At 43.8% G+C, this 25,396-nt stretch overlaps 1 protein-coding gene across 2 annotated transcripts in view; it reads left to right on the top strand.

Annotated features, from left to right (window-relative positions):
• The window catches only part of LOC126248423 (elongation of very long chain fatty acids protein-like), a 211,004-nt gene that overhangs the window by 174,092 nt on the left and 11,516 nt on the right, over nt 1-25,396 (top strand). For both annotated transcript variants that reach the window (XM_049949391.1, XM_049949390.1), the window contains exons 5-7: nt 1,455-1,511; nt 12,328-12,433; nt 18,441-18,577. In XM_049949391.1, coding sequence (XP_049805348.1) covers nt 1,455-1,511; nt 12,328-12,433; nt 18,441-18,577 — 300 coding nt within the window. The remainder of the gene's footprint in view (nt 1-1,454; nt 1,512-12,327; nt 12,434-18,440; nt 18,578-25,396) is intronic.

Below are 25,396 nucleotides of genomic sequence, written 5' to 3'. Positions count from 1 at the left end.
TTAGTCAAACACCCCATTGGCATAATCTAGACTATTTCAAATTCCGTTTGGAACCTGCAACACATACAAACACATGTGCTGCTCCTTAGTTGAATGCTCATTTTCTGTTGTCTAAACTGGGGTTCATCACCCTGAAATGGATTAATACATGCAAAGTGAACGAGTACTTCGAATAACTTTCGGATGCGGTAGAATGGACCAAAACAAGGAAAAAGTGTCTAGTAAATATGGGTTCTAAGTTCTGCCTTCAGAGTTACTAGGCAAGTGCTCATAAGAGATGATTCACAGTAGCGAAGATGAAAAAGTACTCATAGCTCTTAGGCTCGTTATAGACTTTAGCGGATGGTCCTCGCTCCGCCGTCTGCGCGAGGATGGCACTCAGGTATTTTTTATGGACATTTCACAGTTGGGCAGACTGTCTGCACACGTTGGAGCCGTCCGCGCAGCCTCTACGCGCCCCGCAGCGTCCGTGGCAGTTAAATGCACAAGAATAAGTTACTGCGTGCACACTCCTGCTGATATCACGCGCAGACGAAACAGAAAACATTTCAGCTAAAGTATTTCATTAGTATGGTAATAAGATTGATCAGCAGAGTCTTAGATTCCACCGACTAGCTCGTCATAAGAAAGGACATACATACGAAAATCATTGTATTTCTCTTCGACGATACGCGTTATTGGATACAGTGTAACGAACGATCTTTTCGTACACCTTTGTTCGATAATAGTATCCACTCAAAATCTTCCTTAGTGCATGGAATTTCTCTTCCTGTATACCAGATAAGCTGAAATCACTTAATTGCAGCGAGCTCGTCTCTATTTGCGATGAAACATCACAATTACAGAGCATAGAACTCCGCCCCCGCCCGACTGTGAAAACCATCGATACGAATCCGCCGCCGGGTACGGAACGCGGAGCGCTGATCACTAGCTTAAGCGTGTAACGGACCTTAAGATGTGCTTTTAGAGCCCATGTTTTCTGAGCATTTTTTCTTGATTCTATCCATATAACTACTTCTGAAAGCTTGTCGTTGGAGTTTTGGTTCACTCTTTACATGGACGAAAAACGGTTTTTGTAGTTTAGAAATAAGGCGGACTAATATCCAAAAGGATTTTATTAAATTTATCGTTGGCCATGGAATCCCAGTCACTAGTATTCAGTAGTTAGCTGAGAATTCTTTCATGAACTGAAAGCAAGCTGTTAACGGGAATAAATGGCATTAAAGGTTGACAGCTTTGTGTTGGGTGTTAAAACGTTAATACACTGCTCTTTTTAAGAAGAAACAAATATTTAACAACTTCCGTAGAACTGTCTCCATATGCCAGAATCAAACAGCTTGACCTGTCCGTTACAGCTAAAAATGTTAGTTTTAAGAAATGTAACGTTAATTTATAGTTTAGTGTAGACAATAAATAGAACAATGCTGAATAAGTTTCAATATTTTTTCCTACAGATGGCTCGCGCTTGCTGGTGGTACTACTTCTCGAAGTACACGGAGTTTATTGACACGGTAAGAAAAAGTTACAAAAGGCACTAGCCGTTTAAAATATTTTAAGAACTTAGTAGTAATAAAATATTTCCATTGATTTGCACCACCACCCCCGCCCTCTCACATACAGCAGTATATTTTCAAACAGTAAAATTTACTGGAGGCCTTAAAAAAATTGTAACATGCTACCCCTAAGTTTCTCTGGTTTCCTTGTTAAAATATCACAACTTAACTCTTAACTGTTTATTATGTGTGACGGGAAAGCAAAGTAAATACATTGTTGAGCAAATTCAGCACATAAGTTATGATACAGAATAAAGCGGAGTCCTGTTGAATTTCTAGTTTCCATATTACTGCTCCCCACGTGTCACTACTTTAGAGCCCACCGAGACAAGTTGAGACTGATTAGAGCGCGCAAAGAGGCTTCTAAGCAGCCACTCTTCCCTCGCCCCATGCGCGAGTGGAACGGGAAGAAACCAGAACTACCTACAAAGGGAAGCATTTCAGTAGTTAATAAGTTATTACCGTACGCTGAAGAATTTGGACTGCTGCACACCAGTGGATAAGTGTCTCGAATTAAACTGCCCACGAATATATGTCAGTCGCGTTGTTGCTCGCCCCATAGTGTAGTGTACTCCTCTTTTGATGCGTAATATGCAAGAGTTTGGTGACCACCTCTGGATGAGTTCGGCCGAGGTTTGCGGCATTCCTCGATAGACTAATCGTAATGTATACATTCGCTCCTTAACTATAACGATTCGCGAGTGGAACAGAGGGGGAAATATGACTTTGACGCGAATTGTGCCCTCTGCCACTCACCGCTTGGTGGCTAGCGGAGTATATATGTAGATGTAGATAATTTTTTAATAAATAATCAGCTTTCATAGATTAATGCTACCCCTGCCTCCTAGTAAAATTGCGAATATGTGCACTGTTGTAAGACTGGTTTCTAATTTTGGCTTCAACACAGGCGTGTTGTTAGGGCACTTAGTCTGTTACAGTGGCAGTTATCGTGAAGGCCATGTGTTGAGTTGATCTGATGGGCCACGCCAATTACGAAACGTAAATTCCTCTAAAATACGGATCACATGAAGTGTTTAGGAGGGAATTGAATACTGAATGTTGTAAGGCTGCAATTCAGCGTGTATTGTCTTAGGATGCAGTTCCAGAAGTACTTAACAATATGCCTGCCTTACGCGAGTTCTCTGCGACGGCAAGCGGCCAGTTTTTCCGGGTTGTAATTTCCCGACCGCCTCTGGGAAGGAAGCGAACCACCATTCCGGTTTTCTACCCGTTCTGGGTCAACTTCCACACGCACTGCCTTGGCGGCAGAGATGATGGCTGAGTTCTACAATCCTGTCCAGAGAGACTTCAAAACGTATACCAACGCTGATTCTTCTGTTAGGGTAGCGGTAACTGCTCTTCAGTTTCAAGCTAAGTCGTATTAGTCACAAATCAATATATATTTAATATTCTTTCCGTGAGTGAAAATAGATAGGTCACCTGGATGATATATTTCATAAGTGCCTATTCGCAGCTACCTATAGAAGGAATTTAATATGCAGTCACGGCTTTCAGCAATACCCATAATAGATAGATCTAATCTTACAGGTAAATTTTCACTTCCTATTAAGTGTCAGCAGTTATGGATAATTACAGCTGAGTAGACAGCATTATCTGGCAGAGCGCCACCTCTACTCGTGTGTGAGGAGCCAAAACCACACTATCATTAGTGATTAAACACTGCCACTGTCTGTTACTGACTCCCTACGCCAATACTAATCCCATGGGTGTATATTTCAACGGCTCCAGGAGTTAAATTACTAGAAACCCGTTCTTGTTCTGTAACACCTGCTTATCGCCATCTCGTAACACGTAGCATCACTAGCAGTGTTGAATTACGTGTTGAGCGATGCTAGAGCTTCAGAAAACACTTATCTGTTGGTCTATTGTTGGTTTAACTTCAGGTGTCAGGCAAAATACCAACAGCTATCTGAGGAGACGAGGGGTCAGCTGTGGCATTCAGAACAGTCATACTACTTCCGGGACAGACGTAAACAAAAATTGTAATACTGCTCAATACAACTTTACACACACTTCCAAACCAACGGTCCCTATTATATCGGGCGCTTGTTTGCCATATAAACTGCGATGACTTGACACTATTCAAATCTGGCTGTTGTAGACACAGCCGGCCGGGGTGGCCAAGCGGTTCTAGGCGCTCCAGTCTGGAACCGTGCGACCGCTACGGTCGCAGGTTCGAATCCTGCCTCGGGCATGGGTGTGTGTGATGTCCTTAGGTTAGTTAGGTTTAAGTAGTTCTAAGTTGCAGGGGACTGATGACCTTAGAAGTTAAGTCCCATAGTGCTCAGAGCCATTTGAACCATTTTTTTGTTGTAGACACAAGACGACGTATTACTTCAGACGTGTCAACAAATATTAGATACTGCCAGCCATCTGAATAAAAGCAATGTAATATCGGAAGGGACATTGTCGTCCCAATGTTTTGGGTAGCATTAACTTTAAAACACTTTAAAACGCAGTACGGGTTGGACTTGTTACAGTAATGGTGAAGAAAGTGGTAAATACACAGACATTACCGCATCTAGCTCTTCGGTAGTTAGTTCTACAAATATAGCAACAGGATCCATCCATAAAGCTGATGAAACCATAATTCAGAGCTTACAAATGTTTCACAGTAATACATCGTCCTCTGTCACCATTTTATTTACTGAAAAATGGATTTCACTGGTAAAAATACCACTAACTTAGAAACTTCAGCCACGGACACTCCGCGATGAAATGCGTGTAACACAAGGCTTCATATTTATAACCAAATTTACATCTACGTACAGCATTGAATAAGTCGCATTATAGGTAAGTAATTATTGTTTGTTTGAGGGAGTCTGGTACGCCCTGGCGTCGTCTAATTTCCTTTACTGTAACGTCTGTAAGTGTTGTATTTCCCTAATACAGTTGATACTGTAGTAAATCCACTGCACTGTGGAATTTTCAACAAAGTTGATTGTGTGGGCACACATAGTGAGTGCATCTACCATTACAGTGACAAATCTGCCAGGGGTATGTAAAACTACTGCAGCTAATACGGCGGCACCAACACAAGTCAACGAAACACACGAATGTACTGCGGGTCCATAGTCCACTGAGTATGACATTTCAGCAATCGGCACATCGTCATAGCCGGGTGCGCTGACTATCTGACCTAGGGCTGCACTCTAACTTATGATCACGTATAAGTTATGGAGGGGGCAGGTGGAACTTGATGGTTGTTGTCTACAATACGGACGCTATTGCTACGAAATTATCGACCTAGATTTATGTACTTCTGGAGAACATAGTATCAATGGAAACATTATGACGAACTTCATAAAAACATTCATAGTGGATCTCCTGTGGAGCTGGCAAATGAAAGGATAAGATTACATTGGTGAAAGGAGCGCAATATATCTCCACTAGCGATCAATGCAGACACGTAATGTGATTCAGGCAGTATTTTCTTCTGCTCTCTACCGAACGCAGTTTGCCCATGAACACGATCCGAGCTCTCTTCAATCTATGAAGCATGGTAGAATTTCTGTGGTGGTGGTGGTGGTGGTGGTGGTGGTGGTGGTGGTGGTGGTGGTGGTGGTGGTGGTGGTGGTCATATCGTGATTTTCATAGCGATTTGTGGTTAAACAAAACAAAGGTGACTTAGGGTCTACCAAGCTGTTTTAGGCCTCCCTGTCGATTAAACAGCTCTGGACGTTGCAGTGCTGTGTATACGCCAGCAGGTTGTGTGTATCAGAGCATAATATGGGTCGACGTGACAGAATAGCTGAAAGGAACTACGTGTTTCGAGGTGCTCATAACCACACCGTGAATGAAATTGCCCTATCTGTTAGTGTATCAAAGCGTCTCTACTAGAAGTGGCCCACCACGTGCAGCCATGTTACTCTGTGTTCGAGCAGTGGCGGTAAAAAGGATCCTAACCGACAGGGACCGTAGACGAGTCTCATGCCTTGCCAATGACAGTGGGTTTCAAACCCGACAGTATTCCCTTAATCACTAACTGCAGGTCCATCTCAAGCAGTTTCAGAGTGAACATCGCGAAGAGAGCTGCATATGTTGGACATTTGGAGTCAGATGCACAATGCCATTTCTAACAGTGGCACATACAGCTGTAAGTATTCAATGGACCAAATACGGAAACTGGAGAGTAGCTACCTAGGTATGGCGGTTATCGCTGACATAACCGGTTTTCGGTTATCAGTTTTTCAACGTCCGTTTAACATCAGTGCTAAAGCCGCTCAAAATAACCGGCTTCTGAAAAAAAATTTCGGTTTCCTATTACCATTATTTCATACAATAAATGTAGAAATCGAACAGAAACTGAAAAATTTTGTCTTTCAAAATAGTCAAAATACTAAATTAAAAGGCATATAAAAAGAAAACTTCTCTGTCCATCGTTCGCCGGTTTTCTCGGAAAGTGATAAGTGGCTGAATTCTCCAAAAAATCGGCAGTCTCCTACTGATTCTCATGTTTTGAAACTTTGCTCAAAACTGACGTTGTAATAGAGGATTATACCACTACTTGAGCATTAGGAATAGTCAGCGTTAAAAGGTGAAAACTGAGACTGAAGAGGTCTATTTTTAGGATTAGGCAGATAAAAGGCTGCAAGCAGGTAAGAGCATATTACGTATTACTTAGACCCAGGCAACATACCAACGCTTTATTTTTATTGTAAACACTGAGTGACTTGTTCAGTTATAAGTTTTCTCCTTAAATGATGTCGCAAGTTTGTTGTGGCTCCTCCAGTTCTTAATCTTTCAAGGGAAATTGGGCATTGTACTTCATCGGTAATGCTTTTCGTAAAATACTTCCAGACTAGGGTTGGTGCCATTCTGTAATAAAACTGTCAGAGGACGACAGTGTGAAACTACCATATAGAACACATAGGGTCAAGTCTCGCACACTGCATGTACAAGCATACCATCCTATAGGCCATGCCACATGGTAATAAGTAAATTCTCTCAACAATGTTGTACCAATTCTCGTGCCTTGTTTGTTGCTCGTTTCTGTCGGCATTGTTATTAAAATAATACCGATCGATTTTCCCTATTTTCGATAATGACACCATGTTTCAAATCAATGGAAATTTCACGATTAAGATTACTTCTTTTTAAAAAAGTTTATTTTAAAACCCAAAAATTTCAGTATTGCTGTTATGACTAATTGATATTTCGGTTTTTCCCCCTCTTAGTAGTAAAAATAAACACCTTTCATAACACAGGCCAAACAAATACCGAATAATACCGGTTATTTAGATCTAAAATGTGTCGGATTTAGCCGGCCGGTTTTTCCCATCCCTATACCTGATTAGAGTCGCAATTTTCTATCTTTCTTCATATGATACAAAGAATGAATATGAACCGGAGTCTTTAAATTCAGCATTATCGCTGGCGAAGTATAGCGCCGTCTTCTACATTTTCATGACGAGTGTTCTGTGGACACTCCACTTTCCAGCATATCAACTACCTTGTTTATAGCTCCCTGATTTAACGAACCGTCAGTTGTCCATCTCGAGTGGCTCTCTAAATTGCCCGATCTTAACCCCACTGAAAATAACTGGGACTGTCTGAAACAGCACATGAAATATAGCAATGAACCTCATTGCAATTTGGTCGCTCTGTTGGGTCTATAACTCCAATTCCAAGGAAACCAGGTGCGGACTGGAGCGAATATTACCGAACTATCAGCTTAATAAGTCATCGTTGCAAAACACGAATAAGGAATTCGTGTTAGAAGAAGAATAGAGAAACTAGTAGGAGCCGACCTCGGGGAAGATCAGAATTCCGGGCAATGTGGAAACAAGCGAGGTAGTACTGACCCTACGACTTATCTTAGAAGATAGGTTAAGGAAAGACTACCTGACGTTTATAGCATTTGTAGACATAGACAAAGTTTTCAACATTGTTGACTGGAATACTCTTTGAAATTTTGAAGGTAGCAGGGGTAAAATACAGGGAAGTAAAGGCTATTTACAACTTGGTTAGAAACTACACAGCAGTTACGAGACGAGGGGGCATGAAAGGGAAGCAGTGGTCGAGAACTTATTCAATCTGTACATTGAACAAGCAGTAAATGAAACCAAAGAAAAATTTGTAGTAGGGATTACAGTTGAGGGAGAAAAAATGAAAAGTTTGAAGTTTGCCGATGACGTCTGACAAGGGGAGGCCGCCAATTGTGAAATTCAGATTCGATTCATACTGCGCATAATAAAAGCTCATGCCCAGAGGTGTAATGTGGCAAAGCACCAAGATGCACTTCTCAGCCGTTGTCGAGAAAATCGACAGTTAAAAGAAACCGTTGCGGTGAAATACTCTCTACGATTAAGTTTTCTACAGCGTCGTGGCCGGCCGCGGTGGTCTCGCGGTTCCAGGCGCGCCGTCCGGAACCGTGCGACTGCTACGGTCACAGGTTCGAATCCTGCCTCGGGCATGGATGTGTGTGATGTCCTTAGGTTAGTTAGGTTTAAGTAGTTCTAAGTTCTAGGGGACTGATGACCACAGCAGTTGAGTCCCATAGTGCTCAGAGCCATTTGAACCATTTGAACAGCGTCGTGGCGCAGCGTTAAGCGCTCGGGTTCGTAATCCAAAGGTCGCCGGATCGAATCTCGCGCCATGCAATTTTTTTATTATTTGTTTTTTGTAATTTGTACGGATCGCTCTCCAATTGTACCGCCTCCATTTTTCCGTTTGTGTAACAGGGTGTACCAAAGCTCTCCCGTCCGCACTGATTTTCGACGATGTTGTAAGTTGCGCTAGAGACCGCATCTACCGTCTTTCGAAGTTAGCAGGCAACTACGCTGTTATGCGGCGGCTCGTTTCGGCCCATTGAACATCTGTCCTTCAAGTGTAACGAGCGAGTAACGGAGTTTATATTTCATACCTGCCACGGGAAATTTGTTTTCGTGGGGTCTCTATTCTAATTCGAACGTTTTACTTACGCTATACGTATTCGTTTCGGAATATCGTTTCTACGTCTTCCGTTAACTATACGTGGTTAACATTATGAAGACAATTAATAAAATTTGTGAAATACAATTTTGTTTGCGAAAAACATAATGATGTTCGAAGTCGCCAGTTTTTCCACGACAAACGACTTTCAACAACTTATTATATGCATAATTGTTGCAACTGATTGCCGGGAATTATATGTGTGTATATATATCATTTGAATTACAAAAAACAAATACTAAAAAAAGGGGTTGCATGGCGCAAGATTCGATCCGGCGACCTTCGGATTACTAACCCGAGCGCTTACCGCTGCGCCACGACGCTGTAGAAAATTATTAATTGTAGAGAGTATTTCACCGCAACGGTTTCTTTTAACTGTAGATTTTCTCGATAACGGCTGAGAAGTGCATCTTGGTGCTTTGCCACATCACACCTCTAGCCATGAGCTTTTATAATGCGCAGTATGAATCGAATCTGAATTTCACAATTGGCGGCCTCCCCTTGTGAGACAAAAAGCACTTGAAAGATCAGTGATTATGGAATGTAGTCGAAATAAATCAAGTGATGCTGAGGAAATTAATTATGAAACTAGACACAAAAAACATCAGTTTTGCCATTTGGGCAGTAAAATAACTGATGATAGTCGAAGTAGAGGGGATATAAAATCTAGACCGGTAATGGTGAGAAAAGCATTTCTGAAGAAGAGAAATCTGCTAACATCGAATGTAGATTTAAGTGTTAAGAAGTCTTTTCTGAAGGTGTTTGCCCAGAGTGTAAGAATGTATGGAAATGAAACGTGGTTGACAAACAGTTTAGACAAGAATACGATAGCTTTTGAAATGTGGTGCTACAGAAGAATACTGAAAGTTAGATGGGTAGACCATTGAGCTAATGAGGAGGTACTGAATAGAATTTGGGAGAAGAGAAATTTGTGGTACAACCTGACTATAAGAAGAGACCTATTGACATAAAATACTGGAGGAAAGTGTATGGATTAAAAATCGTATAGGGAGACCAAGAGACGAATACAATAAGCAGATTCAGAAGGTTGTAGGTTGCAGTAGTTAATCGGAGACGAAGCAACCTGCACAGGATATAGTAGCATTGAGAGCTGCATCAAGCCAGTCTTCGGACTGAAGACCACAACAACAACATGGGATATAATTATAAGAGTTGTTTCAACGGGATGTGACACACCTGAAGAAACTTCTGTGGCACTCAGTTCAGCTTTACAAGTAGTTTAACAACTGAAAATTCTATATTTGCTTTTCTCTGTGAGGTATTGGATGGGTTAAACAGAAGGTTTCGAACGCTAGGCATATTTTTTGATTGAACTGAGGCGTTTGATTACGTTGATCATAAAATATTGCTCCAGAACTTGGACAATTACAGAATACGGGAAGTACCTCATAATTGGTTCACCTCTTATTTTAGCAACAGGTAGCAAAAGGTCATTATTCAGTGTTGAATGGTTGTGATGTGGGGTCTGAATGGGGTACAGTACCATGGAGGGGATGGAGGGGGGGGGGGGCGGGGAGCGCTTGTCCAGGGATCAGTGTTGGGCCACTCCTGTTCCTTATTTATATACATGATATGCCCTCTAGTATTACAGGTAACTCTAAAATATATCTGTTTGCTGATGACACTAGCTTGGCAGTAAAGGATGTTGTGTGCAACATTGGCTCGGCTTCAAATAACTTCATGGCCTGTAGAGAATAAACTAACACTAAATCATAATAAGACTCACTTTTTACCGCTTCTAATACAATTCAACAAAAGCCGACGTTTTAATTTCGCAGAGTGGGCATATGATTAGTGAAACTGAACAGTTCAAATTTCTAGATGTTCATATGGATAGCAAACTGTCGTGAAAAGCCCACGTTCAGGATCTTGTTCAAAGACTTAATACTGCCATTTTCATTATTAGAACGGTATCTGAAGCAAGTAATCGTTAGACACGAAAATTAGTCTACTTTGCTAATTTTCATTCGCTTATGCCGTATGGTATTATATTTTCGTGAAACTCTTCCCATTCTAAAACGATATTTTTGGCTCAGAGACGGGCGTTTCGGACAATAAGTGGTGTAAGTTCACGAACCTCTTGTCGACCCTGTTCACGAGTCTGGGTGTTTTGACATTGGTCTCTCAATCTTTATTTCTTACTGTCATTTCTTGTTAACAATATTAGCTTATTCCCAAGAATAAGCTGCTTTCACTCAGTTCATACTTGACAGAAATCAAACCTGCATTTGGATCGGACGTCCTTAACTCTTGTGCAGTGTAGTATACTGCTGCATCCATTTTCGATAAGCTACCACAAGAATTCAAAAATCTTAGCAGTAATGCACGCACTTTCAAATCGAAACCGAAGAGTTTCCTCATGGGTCACACGTTCGCCGGCCGGTGTGGCCGTGCGGTTCTAGGCGCTTCAGTCTGGAACCGCGTGACCGCTACGGTCGCAGGTTCGAATCCTGCCTCGGGCATGGATGTGTGTGATGTCCTTAGGTTAGTTAGGTTTAAGTAGTTCTAAGTTCTAGGGGACTGATGACCTCATAAGTCCCATAGTGCTCAGAGCCATTTTTTTGTCACACGTTCTATTCTGTCGAAGAGTTCCTTAAAAATTTAAGTTGATTCATGTTGTATTGTTGATTGCGTTTACTTAAACTAGTAGCTTGACTTTTTCGGTTTTATTTTTATCTGTTATTACTTTTATGTTGTAATTCCATATACTGATACGTTCCATGACCCCGGAAATTTGCTCCTCAACTTGGCCCTACGGAACTAGACGTGTAAACAAATAAACACAAACACAAATAAATAAATAAATAAATAAATAAATAAATACAGAAATAAACTCATTGAGGCTAGATGCTGTTCCACGGTACTAGTGCGATGTCTCCTGGAGGAGACTAATTTTTATTTCGTTGTATTTATTTCAGACGGACAGTACCAATATATTTTATATAGCCCCTGTATGAGATGTATGCCCACAACCCCTTAAGAACTGCATTGTCTCGCTATTAAGTTGCAATCATATTATGTCAAAGTGATTCTCTAATTTTGGCACAGGAATATGCAAAACCTGAGAGAACGGAAACCATTACAGTATATAGGGTGTCGTTCATAAGCGTAATCAGGCGCATTTCCTTTGGTGTTTCAGCAGATACTTGCAATTCCCTTCTTGCATTGTGTCGCTAGAGTCAGCCCATATAAATATTAATCATTACGTACCCAGTGCCGACAGAAAGCGTCGGTTTGTTACTCGTTACAAACAAAATGACTTTAAAGTGGACCCAAATTAGTCTATTTCGATATTATTTTTATCGATATTTACTATCAAGGACAGTAAAACACAACCAGAACTCCAGCATCGACCGCCCAGGCCCGCGCTGACTGCTACCGCCAAGCAGCAGCCCTGCTCAGTCGCTGCTGGTGTACTGGTTGTTTTACTGTCCTTGTTAAAACATATCGATAAAACGAATATCGGAAACTAATTTGGGCCCACCCCATCAAATGGACACGTAAAATTCCACTTTAAAATCATTTTGTTTACAACGGAAACAAACTGACGCTTTCCGTCGACGCTTTCCGTCGACGCTTTCCGTCGACGCTTTCCGTCGACGCTTTCCGTCGACGCTTTCCGTCGACGAGCAGTATTTGTTTAGGCTGACACTATCTACGCATTGTAGAAACTTAATTACAAATATCTGCCGAAACGTAAGAGAAAATGCGCCTGACGATTATTAATAGGGACACCCCGTGTATGTAACATAATTAATAGTATGTGGTGACTAAATGTGGACTCCTCTTGCTGTTACAGCTCTTCTTCATCTTGCGGAAGAAGAACGAGCAGATCACGAACCTGCACGTGATACACCACGGCGTGATGCCGATGAGCGTGTGGTTCGGAGTCAAGTTCACGCCAGGTGAGTTGGCGCGGCCTTCGGCGGCGGTTACGCAAGCGGCGCGGCGCGTCAGCTAGCAGCGCGCTGTTACGACAGGCTCGCCTTAAGGCTCCCGCACAACCTCTTTCCTGTTGGCCTTTGCACTCCAACACGTGTCCGCCGGAAGAGCTACAGTAAGCCTCAAAAGAAACTGATTTAAACACAAATTCGATACCGTGCGCACAACTGCTAAGGAAACAGCTTCAAAAGGGTAGTGCTGGTTGACCGGTGACCTCATTGAGGATGTGTAATGGCACAAAATATTCACCCGAGGAAATACCCACACCGGGCACTGAGTGAACAGAGACTCGGAGAAGTGCAACAGAGCAACTGCTGTAACACGTACCAGACAGTTCTTAACTGTGTCTTCTGTATCTCCCCATCGGTGGTGCTGGTCCATACTAACATAGACTTACGAAAACTACACTGGCTTCTACTCAGATGTGATGTTTAAACTGGTGTGAAGATTGTAATTGCTCATTAATCAACAAATAAGGTAGTCATTAAACTGAAAGTCTTTTCTCATTTGTTAAGCTCACCGTGTTAATGGTGGAAGTGATGATCAAACAGTAAATTATACATTGTCGAATCACATTAACGCGACTATCTGTCAAAAGCTACAAAAACCAACTTTTGCTGCGCGGACCGCCGTGAGACGTCCAGGAAGAGTATCAGTGAGGTTCTGAAACGTACCGACATGGATGGGGAGCCATACCGGCTTCATTGCAGTGGCCAGTTGAGCTAAGTTTCTCGGTTGAGGATCCATGGCGCGAACATGGCGATAGAGATGGTCACACAGATTGTCTATTGGGTTTCAACCCGTGGGGGAGGGAGGGGGGGGGAGGCGGTGGCCACGGCGTTTGATGGTCAGGAAAGTACGGTTAAACTCATCGTGGTGCTCTTCGATAATTGCACGTACACAGTGAGCTGTCACATGTGCATTATCGTGCTGGTACATGCCATCGTGCCGAGAAAAAGCAAACTGTATGTAGCGGTGGACGTGGTCCCCAAAGACAGATGCATTCCAGTTTGCTCCATTGTGCCTTCCAGAATGACGAGATCATTCATTCATTCAAGGAATGCCCCGAAAATATTCCATAGACCATAACGCTCCCTCCTTGCCTGAAACATTTTACACTACCGGCCATAAAAATTGCTACACCAAGAAGAAATGCAGATGATAAACGGGTATTCATTGGACAAATATACTAGAACTGACATGTGCTGGCCGGTGTGGCCGTGCGGTTCTAGGCGCTTCAGTCTGGAACCACGTGACCGCTACGGTCGCAGGTTCGAATCCTGCCTCGGGCATAGATGTGTGTGATGTCCTTAGGTTAGTTAGGTTTAATTAGTTCCAAGTTCTAGGGGACTGATGACGACAGATGTTAAGTCCCATAGTGCTCAGAGCCATTTGAACCATTTGAACTGACATGTGATTACATATTCACACAGTTTGGGTGCATAGATCCTGAGAAATCATTACCCAGAACAACCACCTCTGGCCGTTATAACGGCCTTGATAGGCTTGGGTATTGAGTCACAGAGCTTGGATGGCGTGTACAGGTACAGCTGCCCATGCAGCTTCAACACGATACCACAGTTCATCAAGAATAGTGGTTGACGTATTGTGACGAGCCAGTTGCTCGGCCACCATTGACCAGACGTTTTCAATTGGTGAAAGATCTGGATAATGTGCTGGCCAGGGCAGCAGTCGAACATTTTCTGTATCCAGAAAGGCCCGTACAGGACCTGCAACATGCGATCGTGGATTATCCTGCTGAAATGTAGGGTTTCGCAGGGATCGAATGAAGGGTTGAGCCACGGATCGTAACACATCTAAAATGTAACGTCCTCTGTTCAAAGTGCCGTCAATGTGAACAAGAGGTGACTTGTAACAAATAGCACCCCATACCATCACGCTAGGTGATAAGCCAGTATGGCGATGACGAATACACATTTCCAATGTGCGTTCACCGGGATATCGCCAAACACGGATGCGACCATTATGATGTTGTAAACAGAACTTGGATTCATCCGAAAAAATGACATTTTGCCATTCGTGCACCCAGGTTCGTTGTTGAGTACACCATCGCAGCGCTCCTGTCTGAGATGCAGCGTCAAGGTTAACTGCAGCCATGATCTCCGAGCTGATAGTCCATGCTGCTTCAAACATCGTCGAACTGTTCGTGCAGATGGTTGTCGTCTTGCAAATGTCCCCATCTGTTGACTCACGGATCGAGTCGTGGCTGCACGATCCGCCACAGCCATGCGGATAAGATGCCTGTCATCTCGACTGCTAGTGATACGAGGCCGTTGGGATCCAGCACGGCGTTCCGTATTACTCTCCTAAACCCACCGATTCTATATTCCGCTAACAGTTATTGGATCTCGACCAACGCGAGCGGCAATGTCGCCATAGGATAAACCGCAATCGCGATAGGCTACAATCCGACCTTTATCAAAGTCGGAAACGTGATGGTACGCATTTCTCCTCCTTACACGAGGCATTACAACAATGTTTCACCAGGCAACGCCGGTCAACTGCTGTTCGTGTATGAGAAATCGGCTGGACACTATCCTCATGTCAGCACGATGTAGGTGTTGCCACCGGCGCCGACCTTGTGTGAATGCTCTGAACAGCTAATCATTTGCATATCACAGCATCTTCTTCCTGTCGGTTAAATTTCGCGTCCGTAGCACGTCAGCTTCGTGGTGTAGCAATTTTAATGGCCAGTAGTGTACTTCCAGACGTTTCACGACGTACACGCCGATGGGGCGTAAAACGTGATTCATATGAAAGTCACGTGTCGCCAGTGGACATCCAGTTGCGGTACTGGTGTGCAAATTTCAGCTTTCGTCGCCGATGAACACAGTTACTAGGGTGCATGAACCGGGGGCCTGCTGCAGAGGCTCATGCACATCCAACGGTCGTTAAGGAGACACTGCTGGTAGTCCCTGGGTTCATCTGGGCGATCAGTTTCTCAACAGTTGCAAGTCTACTCGCCCGTACAAATCTTCACAGCCCTGGTTCACCCCTGTCTTCTGTGGCTCGTGGTGCATCACAGTTGCATCAGCGCCGGTCTTGGATAACGCTGTTTTGTCTTTCACGGTATATTTCAACTACGACGGCACGCAAACACTTAACAAATTTAGTCGTTTCGGAAATGCTTCCACCCTTGGCCCGAAAGCCAGTGCCGATGCCCCTTTCGACGTAAGATAAATCGCTCCGTTCCGCATTTCTGTCTCCGCGTCACTGCGACGAGCTTAATGTACCCTCCACTGCTAGTGCTGCCACCTTCCATCTGTAAATGGTTATTGCACGTTGACGTCACACATAGGCGGTGGTCATATTGTGACTGGACCGTTTTGGTTGAATTACGTTTTAACATGGAATCTGACCCTTGGTTCGATTTTAGTGCCGCACCAACGAAACATACAGCAAGAGGTAATGCTAAGTTCAAATACTGGAAACAATCCTATCATCAATCCACAATCGCACCAGATACTTGCCGAAGTGCTCGACGAAACAAACTAGCAATAAGTTGCACATGACCCTATTTAAAAATTAACCAGGTGATTAAACACCAGCACCGGACGAATGTTCTCCACCAGTCAAACGAAATGTAAACGATATTCCCTCTACACCATCGTATTAACATTTATTCGAAGTTACTATACCGAGCGAGGTGGCGCAGCACACTGGACTCGCGTACGGTGGGGGACTACGATTCAGATCCCCGTCCGGCCATCCTGATTCAGGTTTTCCGTGATTTCCCTGAATCCCTCCAGGTAAATTCGAGGAAAGGGCACGGCCAATTTCCTTCCCCGTCCTTCAATTACTCTGAACTCGTGATCCGTCCTTAACCACTACGTTCACGGGACGTTGAACCTTTATTTTTCTTCTACAATTCCCTCGAACTTAATATCATAATGCTGGCAGAAAACAACCGACTTATAACATCGTTTCCGTGAGTGTTTGTATTGTTACTTCTAAATTTAAGCGAGGCAGACGCGTCCCTCCATCGCAGGTAAAGAGCTCTTTAGCAGCCAATAACCCGAGCGCCGAAGCCTGCTGTAGCCTCTTAGAAGAGAATCTGGTTTACTCCGACAATTTCACGAAAATATAAATATAAGCAATTAATTGGAAGGGGTATTTAGTTAAATCCTTGAGACTACGATCTCGCTTTCAAAGAAAAATCTTGTTTACTCTAGTAATTTCACGAAAGGATAAATATAAGTAATTAGGAGGCTACTGAGTTAAACCCTTGAGTGTACTTCCTGCGCCATACTGTAAAATCAAAACCATCATGTCGCTAACACCTACAGTCTATCAAAACGGAAATTGTTCTACGAAAACACATTTAGATAGTTCTCTGTACAAAATAATTGCTCTGACACTTAGCAATGAATATTAAAGTATCGAATCAGGTATTTTCTAAGTAGTATTTCTGAGACTCGTTCCCACGATGGCGACAGTGCGAAAATGTCGGACATTTAACGATACAAACTCCTAAGGACTTATAGATGTATCAAAATACCGCGCCAGTCTGGCAAAATAAGGATGAATGGCAATCATACCCAGAAACCTTTCCATTCTGTATCAGCAACTCAACAGTATAAAACTCAGTTTCGAGGCGCTATTATTAATGGAATATGTTCCACATATACGGTTTCTTTTAATTCGTATATTCCTCAGTATAGACATGGCAGCATGCTTCTACGAAACAACCCGCTTCTCTTGCATTACTGAAAGTACCTGCGGCGTGAATTTTAATAGCTTTGCGGTGAGGCAGACGTAAATCCCAGGACGAAACATAACCACAACCAAAAGCACAGGCACGTCTCTCGGACGATGTAAGATAAATTGACGTGGCTTCGTTAGTCTCGCAGCCTATTTCGGCAACATAATTTCAAAGTTCATCGGCCTTTCTTGCACTTAATGAGTAGTTTCTGTTCGCTGATCTGAAAGTATTTATCTTACTTCTCTTCCGAAAGTCTTGCGCGAATAAAAATTTCAAAATATTGATGGACTATTTTGTCTTATCTTAAGCTCCCATATCGCGAAAGTACTAGCTGTATAGTAAAGATTATTAATTTCCAGTTCAGTCTTCATGAAGGCGTAAAAAATGAGAAAAGGAAGTAAAATAATCGCCAATATCATTTTGTATTGTTCAAATGTGTATGAAATCTTATGGGACTTAACTGCTAAGGTCATCAGTCCCTAAGCTTACACACTACTTAACTTAAATTATCCTAAGGACAAACACACACACCCCTGCCCGAGGGAGGACTCGAACCTCCGCCGGGATCAGACGCAGAGTCCATGACTGCAGCACCCCAGAGCGCTCGGCTAATCCCGCGCGCCCCATTTGGTATTAAGTCAGTGTGCTATATTAGAAATTTCTCAAAGACGGCAGCAGTTTTAGCACTTGCAATTACTCATTTTAGTTCACAGAAGATACCTTGATTATACCCGAAAATGTGAACAGTTTACTTATATACGCTTATCTCGGAAGGAAATGGGGGTACTTTGGGGAAATTACATTAAATTGTAGGCTGAGCTACAATCCAGCAGCGGTCAGACTGCTCAAGGCAGATGATGATACTAATTAACGCACGGGTGTTTCACGCACGAGCTATGCTCCTCAGACCGAGCAGGCAACAGATACAATCCCCACCCGACCATGCTAATTGTCATAGTTTCCCTAAATGACATAAAGTGAGAATGACTTGTTCCTTCTATTAGACCATTACCAATTCTCTACCTATATTTCTCAACTCTGCTAATGTGCGCTCTTCTCTCTCTCTCTCTCTCTCTCTCTCTCTCTCTCTCTCTCTCTCTCTCTCTCTCTCTATCTCTCTCTCTTTCATCAGAGTATCATTTAAACGAAGCAGTCAGTCTCGTGCTACTCATGAAATACTGAATGTGACACTGTTTGTAACCGGCACAATGTAAACTCGTTATTAAACCCACTGGTTATTGTTTCAGGAGGCCACAGTTCCTTCTTCGGTCTACTGAATACATTCGTACACGTCGTTATGTATACATACTACATGCTGGCGGCCATGGGGCCACAGATGCGTCCATACTTGTGGTGGAAGAAATACCTCACAGCCTTCCAGATGGTAAGTCGTGATCGCGTAAACTAGATAGCATTCAGGCTTGAAAAACGAGCGCTACACACACTCACTATCTTCATGAAATGTCCAGTTTTCGTCCTTAGCACTACGCCATGTCCAGTATACTAGTGAAAGTGATCCGTGGATGAATAACGGCTGCTGCTACTATTATTGCTATTACTATGTCGTGTTTGTTACTAGTTTGTTATTGTTGTTCATGCTTCTGAAAATTAAAGGTAGCACAATCCGAAATGAGCCGATAACTTATCACTACTAGAAACCACTCAGGCCTTCCTAATAAGATAATACAAGCGAAAGCAACCAGTTAGATGATAAGTTAAAGTGAAAGACGGAGAAAAATGATATGTAATGAGGGCCTCTTTCTTGCCTAAGACCGTGTAGTCAGTATTAAATTCGGTATAATAGCAGACTTGGTGGCCTTGGTCTATCAACACAAAGTGGGAATGTAGTTTGCCTCGTAATAGATAGTCGATAGCCCCAATACGTGTTGTCCACAGCTGAATGTGACGTAGCTACGCAGTCCTACTGACGCGGAGGCAGGCGGCTGTGTGTAGGATGCGGCGCACGGTAGCGCCTCGTCCGGTTGTCTCGGAACTCGGGCCAACTGACGGAAAGGGTGAGCTCATCAACAGATTCAGACGCGAATCCTCCAGAGCACGGGAGCCGCATGCTCCCATTGATTGTTCCTGCAAGTAGCGGCTGCAGTATGAAGTCACCATGTAGGAAACACTCTTACAACCGCACGCCCATGCAATCAGTATTCACCACACTCTCTACTTTTGTGGCAGTAATACTCAAAATACATTCTGAAGTCCTTCTAAGCAGATCTAATTCGTGTGCTACAACGCGGTCCAAATCTGGATGTTGGTCTGCGAGGCGTCGTGTTGGTATAGTTAAGATTGTAGACCATCGCTCTTAAAAGGGAAAGGCTGCCGCTTGGGTACTTAGTTTTGATGTCTGGCGGAGTCACACTTCACTGAAGAGTGGAGATTTCGTTCTCGAACGTTTAAGTTTTACAAACCTAAAAAACATGTCTACAATACGAAATAATGAAGTTTCGCATAAACTTCGTTTTAGACATCTAATTGTATCTTCATTTCGATACAAAATTTGTTTTGAAGAATCGGATTGCGTGCTCCAAAACTTGACCATGTCAATCTGTATAATACGACGTTCAAATGCCACTCCCCTCCCCCACCCCTTATCTTGGTGAAAACAGATAGGTTCTGTTTAGTAGGGGAAAGCGAAAACTGTATTCATGTCTACAACTGGTCTTTTGTGGAAATTTTCTGGCAGATTAAAACAGTATGCCATACCGGGATTTGAACCTGAGACATTTGCCTTTCGTAGGCGAGTGTTCATAGGACTGAAATATCCAGGGACGGCTCACGTCCCATTCTCAGAGCTTTACCTCAGCCAGTGCCTCGTCTCCTAGATGCCAAACTTCAGTTCTTCTGCACAGCTTACACTGATAAAACTCCCGGAAATTTCAAATCGGAGCACACTACGGAGCGGAGTGAAAATTTATACTGGAATTTAGTGATTTAAACTTGTCAGAACAAGCTTTGAAGGTGTACACATATATTTACCTTTCTAAATTGTAGCAATGCGGTATGATGGCAGATACTCATTTTTTTCCGAGGGAATCTCACAGCTGTAACCTAGAATTAAATGAGGCTCTTAATAGATGATTCAAATTCCTGTGCAGACGGTTCCTTACAGTGGAAACGTGAACCATTCGATGTACTCTAGTTTGAAGATTTGGGTAGTAGCAATAGCACTTGATTACTGCCCTTGTCATTTACTGAATAAATAAGTTGGAATAGTCTGTCAGACTCCGGTATGCAATGGACGCATAGCTGAGGTTGACACTAACTCTCCAATACCGGAAGCCCATGTGATAGTCATAAAAGAAGGCTGTTTAAGACCACTTAAATGATGATTGTAGTCTCATACCTAGTTACCTTTTCTTTGAAGTCTCGCAGCTGTTGCTGCTTTCAAATCATACTTCAGTACTTGGGAAAAGAATAGGCTGGAGAAGTCTTTTTTTTTATTTTAAAATTAGAAACCTCTCCTTTTCCCAGCTGTGCCTCGAAGAATTTCCGTCGTTTATGGATGAGAGGGTGAACGATTTCACATTCGCCGTTCGAGGTCACAGAAGTTTCGTTACGTAATAGTATAGTAGTACCAACCTCACTGGGTAATTTTCATAGATATCCAGTAACATCGAGTGTTGTGGACTCAAAGCTTTTGCTGTTCATTTTACTTATTGGCCAGGTCTACATATGTCCTTCCCACCATACAAAAATGAAAAAAAAGATTCCAACGGTTGTCTATTGGCTGGTTTTTAAAGACAATCTCGTTGCAGCCATCGACTCGTGAATCTCTCTGTTCTTCAGAACATGATCCGTTGTAAGTTCAGGTTGCTTCGTGTAGTTCAAAATACAGATTGCGGTGAGGGAACCAAAGCACTTACACTATGTGATCAAAAGTATCAGGAGACCTGCATGAAAAAGACTTAAAAGTTCCTGGCGCTCACTATCGGTAATGCTGTAATTCAGTATGGTGTTGGCCCACGCGTAGCCTTGATGACAGCTTCCACTCTCGCAGGCATACCGTTCAGGCAGTTGCTGGAAGGTTTCTTGGGGAATGCCAGCCCATTCTTCACGGAGTTCTCCAAAGGAGAGATATCGATCTAGGTCGGTGAGGCCTGGCACGAAGTCGGCGTTCCAAAACATCGCAAAGGTGTTAGACAGGATTCAGGTCAGGACTCTGTGCAGGCCAGTCCATTACAGGGATGTTATTGTCGTGTAACCACTCCGTCACAGGCCGTGCATTATGAACAGATGGTCGACCGCGTTGAAAGATGCAATCGCCATCCCCGAATTGCTCTTAAACAGTGGGAAGCGAGGAGGTGCTTAAATCATCAATGTAGGCCTGTGCTGTGATAGTACCACGCGAAACAGCAAGGGGTGCAAGTCCCTCCGCGAAAAACACGACCACATCATAACGAAAACACCACCACCACCACCACCACCTCCGAAATTTACTGTTGGCACTACACACGCTGGCAGATGACGTTCACCGGGCATTCGCCAAACCCACACCCTGCCATCGGATCGCCATATTGTGTACCGTGATTCGCCACTCCACACAACGTTTTTCCACTGTTCAATCGTCCAATGTTTACGCTCCTTACACCAAGAGAGGCGTCGTTTGGCATTTACCGGTGTTTCTCACTTCCCGCGTAACTGACAGAATACTTGCAGTGGATCCTAATGCAATTTGGAATTCCTGTGTGATGGTTTGGATAGATGTCTGCCTATCACACATTACGACCCTCTTCAACTGTCAGCGGTCTCTTCAGTCAACAGACGAGGTCAGCCTGTACGCTTTGCCGCTGTGTGTGTCCCTTCACGTTTCCACTTCACTATCACATCGGAAACAGTGGATCTATCTATGTTTAGGAGTGTAGCAGTCACGCGTACAGACGTATGACACAACTGACACCCAATCACCAGACCACTTTCGAAGTCCGTGAGTTCCGCGGAGCGCTCCATTCTGTTCTCTCACGATGTCTAATGACTACTGAGCTCGCTGATATGGAGTACGTGGCAGCACAATGCACCTTATATGAACAACGTATGATTTTAGGTGTGTCCGGATACTTTTGATCACAGTGTACATCGGTTCGACAGGCGTTAATGTTTTTGGTGAAGATCTTTTTTACTCCAATAAAATTTACATATAAACAGTGAACTTCGTAGTCTTGATTAGGCCACGTGCTCTCTCCTAGCCCATTTCAATTAAGTTCAACGTTTCAGCTTCATGCCTGGCAATTAATACATGCTAGTGTGCGGAGTGCTGCTTTTGCCGGAGTAACATCAATGAAATTTCTTGTCTTCCTCGTAGAACTTGGCCTTCATGTGGTACCGACCACGACACGTAAGCGAATTTCTAGTTTGCTCTTAAGAAACATTCCTATTTGCATGGGACGAATTTACTAAATGAAACGAACTTCTATACTTGCGGTAACATTTATACACTCCTGGAAATGGAAAAAAGAACACATTGACACCGGTGTGTCAGACCCACCATACTTGCTCCGGACACTGCGAGAGGGCTATACAAGCAATGATCACACGCACGGCACAGCGGACACACCAGGAACCGCGGTGTTGGCCGTCGAATGGCGCTAGCTGCGCAGCATTTGTGCACCGCCGCCGTCAGTGTCAGCCAGTTTGCCGTGGCATACGGAGCTCCATCGCAGCCTTTAACACTGGTAGCACGCCGCGACAGCGTGGAAGTGAACCGTATGTGCAGTTGACGGACTTTGAGCGAGGGCGTATAGTGGGCATGCGGGAGGCCGGGTGGACGTACCGCCGAATTGCTCAACACGTGGGGCGTGAGGTCTCCACAGTACATCGATGTTGTCGCCAGTGGTCGGCGGAAGGTGCACGTGCCCGTCGACCTGGGACCGGACCGCAGCGACGCACGGATGCACGCCAAGACCGTAGGATCCTACGCAGTGCCGTAGGGGACCGCACCGCCACTTCCCAGCAAATTAGGGACACTGTTGCTCCTGGGGTATCGGCGAGGACCATTCGCAACCGTCTCCATGAAGCTTGGCTACGGTCCCGCACACCGTTAGGCCGTCTTCCGCTCACGCCCCAACATCGTGCAGCCCGCCTCCAGTGGTGTCGCAACAGGCGTGAATGGAGGGACGAATGGAGACGTGTCGTCTTCAGCGATGAGAGTCGCTTCTGCCTTGGTGCCAATGATGGTCGTATGCGTGTTTGGCGCCGTGCAGGTGAGCGCCACAATCAGGACTGCATACGACCGAGGCACACAGGGCCAACACCCGGCATCATGGTGTGGGGAGCGATCTCCTACACTGGCCGTACACCACTGGTGATCGTCGAGGGGACACTGAATAGTGCACGGTACATCCAAACCGTCATCGAACCCATCGTTCTACCATTCCTAGACCGTCAAGGGAACTTGCTGTTCCAACAGGACAATGCACGTCCGCATGTATCCCGTGCCACCCATCGTGCTCTAGAAGGTGTAAGTCAACTACCCTGGCCAGCAAGATCTCCGGATCTGTCCCCCATTGAGCATGTTTGGGACTGGATGAAGCGTCGTCTCACGCGGTCTGCACGTCCAGCACGAACGCTGGTCCAACTGAGGCGCCAGGTGGAAATGGCATGGCAAGCCGTTCCACAGGACTACATCCAGCATCTCTACGATCGTCTCCATGGGAGAATAGCAGCCTGCATTGCTGCGAAAGGTGGATATACACTGTACTAGTGCCGACATTGTGCATGCTCTGTTGCCTGTGTCTATGTGCCTGTGGTTCTGTCAGTGTGATCATGTGATGTATCTGACCCCAGGAATGTGTCAATAAAGTTTCCCCTTCCTGGGACAATGAATTCACGGTGTTCTTATTTCAATTTCCAGGAGTGTATAAATCTTACCGGTTGGTTCTGATAGCCGTTTGAAGCCTCAGTAATCGTCTGACTGCGAAACAGGAACTTTGCTGAACAAAATGAAAGCCTATATGATTAGTAGTATTTCCGTATGTTGAGATTTTTAAGAAGCAATCCTTTTTTATCAGAGTTAATAGACTTTCATTTTCGTCGTTTATAACCCCCTGTGGTCAACGAACTTTCTTGTATTAGTACAGTGTGTAGTAATTCATAGTTTCCTGAGATATATATATATATATATATATAATTATCTAATTATTATCTATCTCATGTAGGTAGGTACGTATCTATGTATGTATTGTATGTGAGAGACCACGTAGAATCAGTATCCCATAATGTACCCATTGTCTTGTGTAGTCGAGCATCCTGATAAAATAAAGTGGTTAGTACTTAGCCTACCGTTGACCTCTCTGTCTCATACTCCGCTGTCCCTTGTAATCACTGGAAATCCAGATATCAGAGCCACCAGTTTCCGAAAATATTTCGCTGCTATACAAAATGCAGCAAGTGTTTTGTACGACTAACCCTCAAGGAACCGATACTTACTGTGTAGCCATGCCGGAGCTATAGTGTTTCCCATTGCCATCATATATTTATCAGGACTTGAGTAATTTCGTCACGGCTTTGCGTGACAATGCAAGCACAGTGAGCGACGATACGACTAAAGACGACGAGTAAACTTGTTTCCATCTATCGAGCGCTACACACGCTACACCGCCCCCGCCCTTTTCTCTCGACTGTTGCTCTGCATCTAGTCTAAGTGTGGACTACGAACGATGTTAATATAGCCAGTTAACCAGAAAGGGATTGCACTCAAATTGTAGAAGAGATTAAGAAACCAGTTTAAGAAAAATCAATCAGTCTGGAAATTAACTTGCACTGATACAGCCCCTTCTTTTATCCAATTTCGCAGAAATTAGAAGTAGTAGAATAATCCCTGATCGGTTGGATCATCAGTAGTTGGAAACGACTGGTTTACTGAAGTTACATTTCCACTGGTGGCGGGAGTAACGTAGGACAAAACTATATAAATCTACAGCCTTGGATGTCAAATTCGCAGGAGTGGCCGAGCGGTTCTAGACCCTTCAGTTTGGAATCGCGCGACCGCTACGCTCGCAGGTTCGAATCCTGCCTCGGGCATGGATGTGTGATGTCCTTACGTTAGTTAGGTTTAAGAAGTTCTAAGTTCTAGGGGACTGATGACCACAGATGTTAAGTCCCATAGTGCTCAGAGCCATTTGATGTCAAATTCTTCCATGACGATGGTATAACAATATGTAATTATTCATTTCACTGGCAATAAGATATCACGAAA

This window comes from Schistocerca nitens, chromosome 3 (assembly GCF_023898315.1).
Source record: "Schistocerca nitens isolate TAMUIC-IGC-003100 chromosome 3, iqSchNite1.1, whole genome shotgun sequence".
NCBI classification, from domain to species: Eukaryota; Metazoa; Arthropoda; class Insecta; order Orthoptera; family Acrididae; genus Schistocerca; species Schistocerca nitens.
This window is presented reverse-complemented; position numbering and strand designations above follow the sequence as displayed.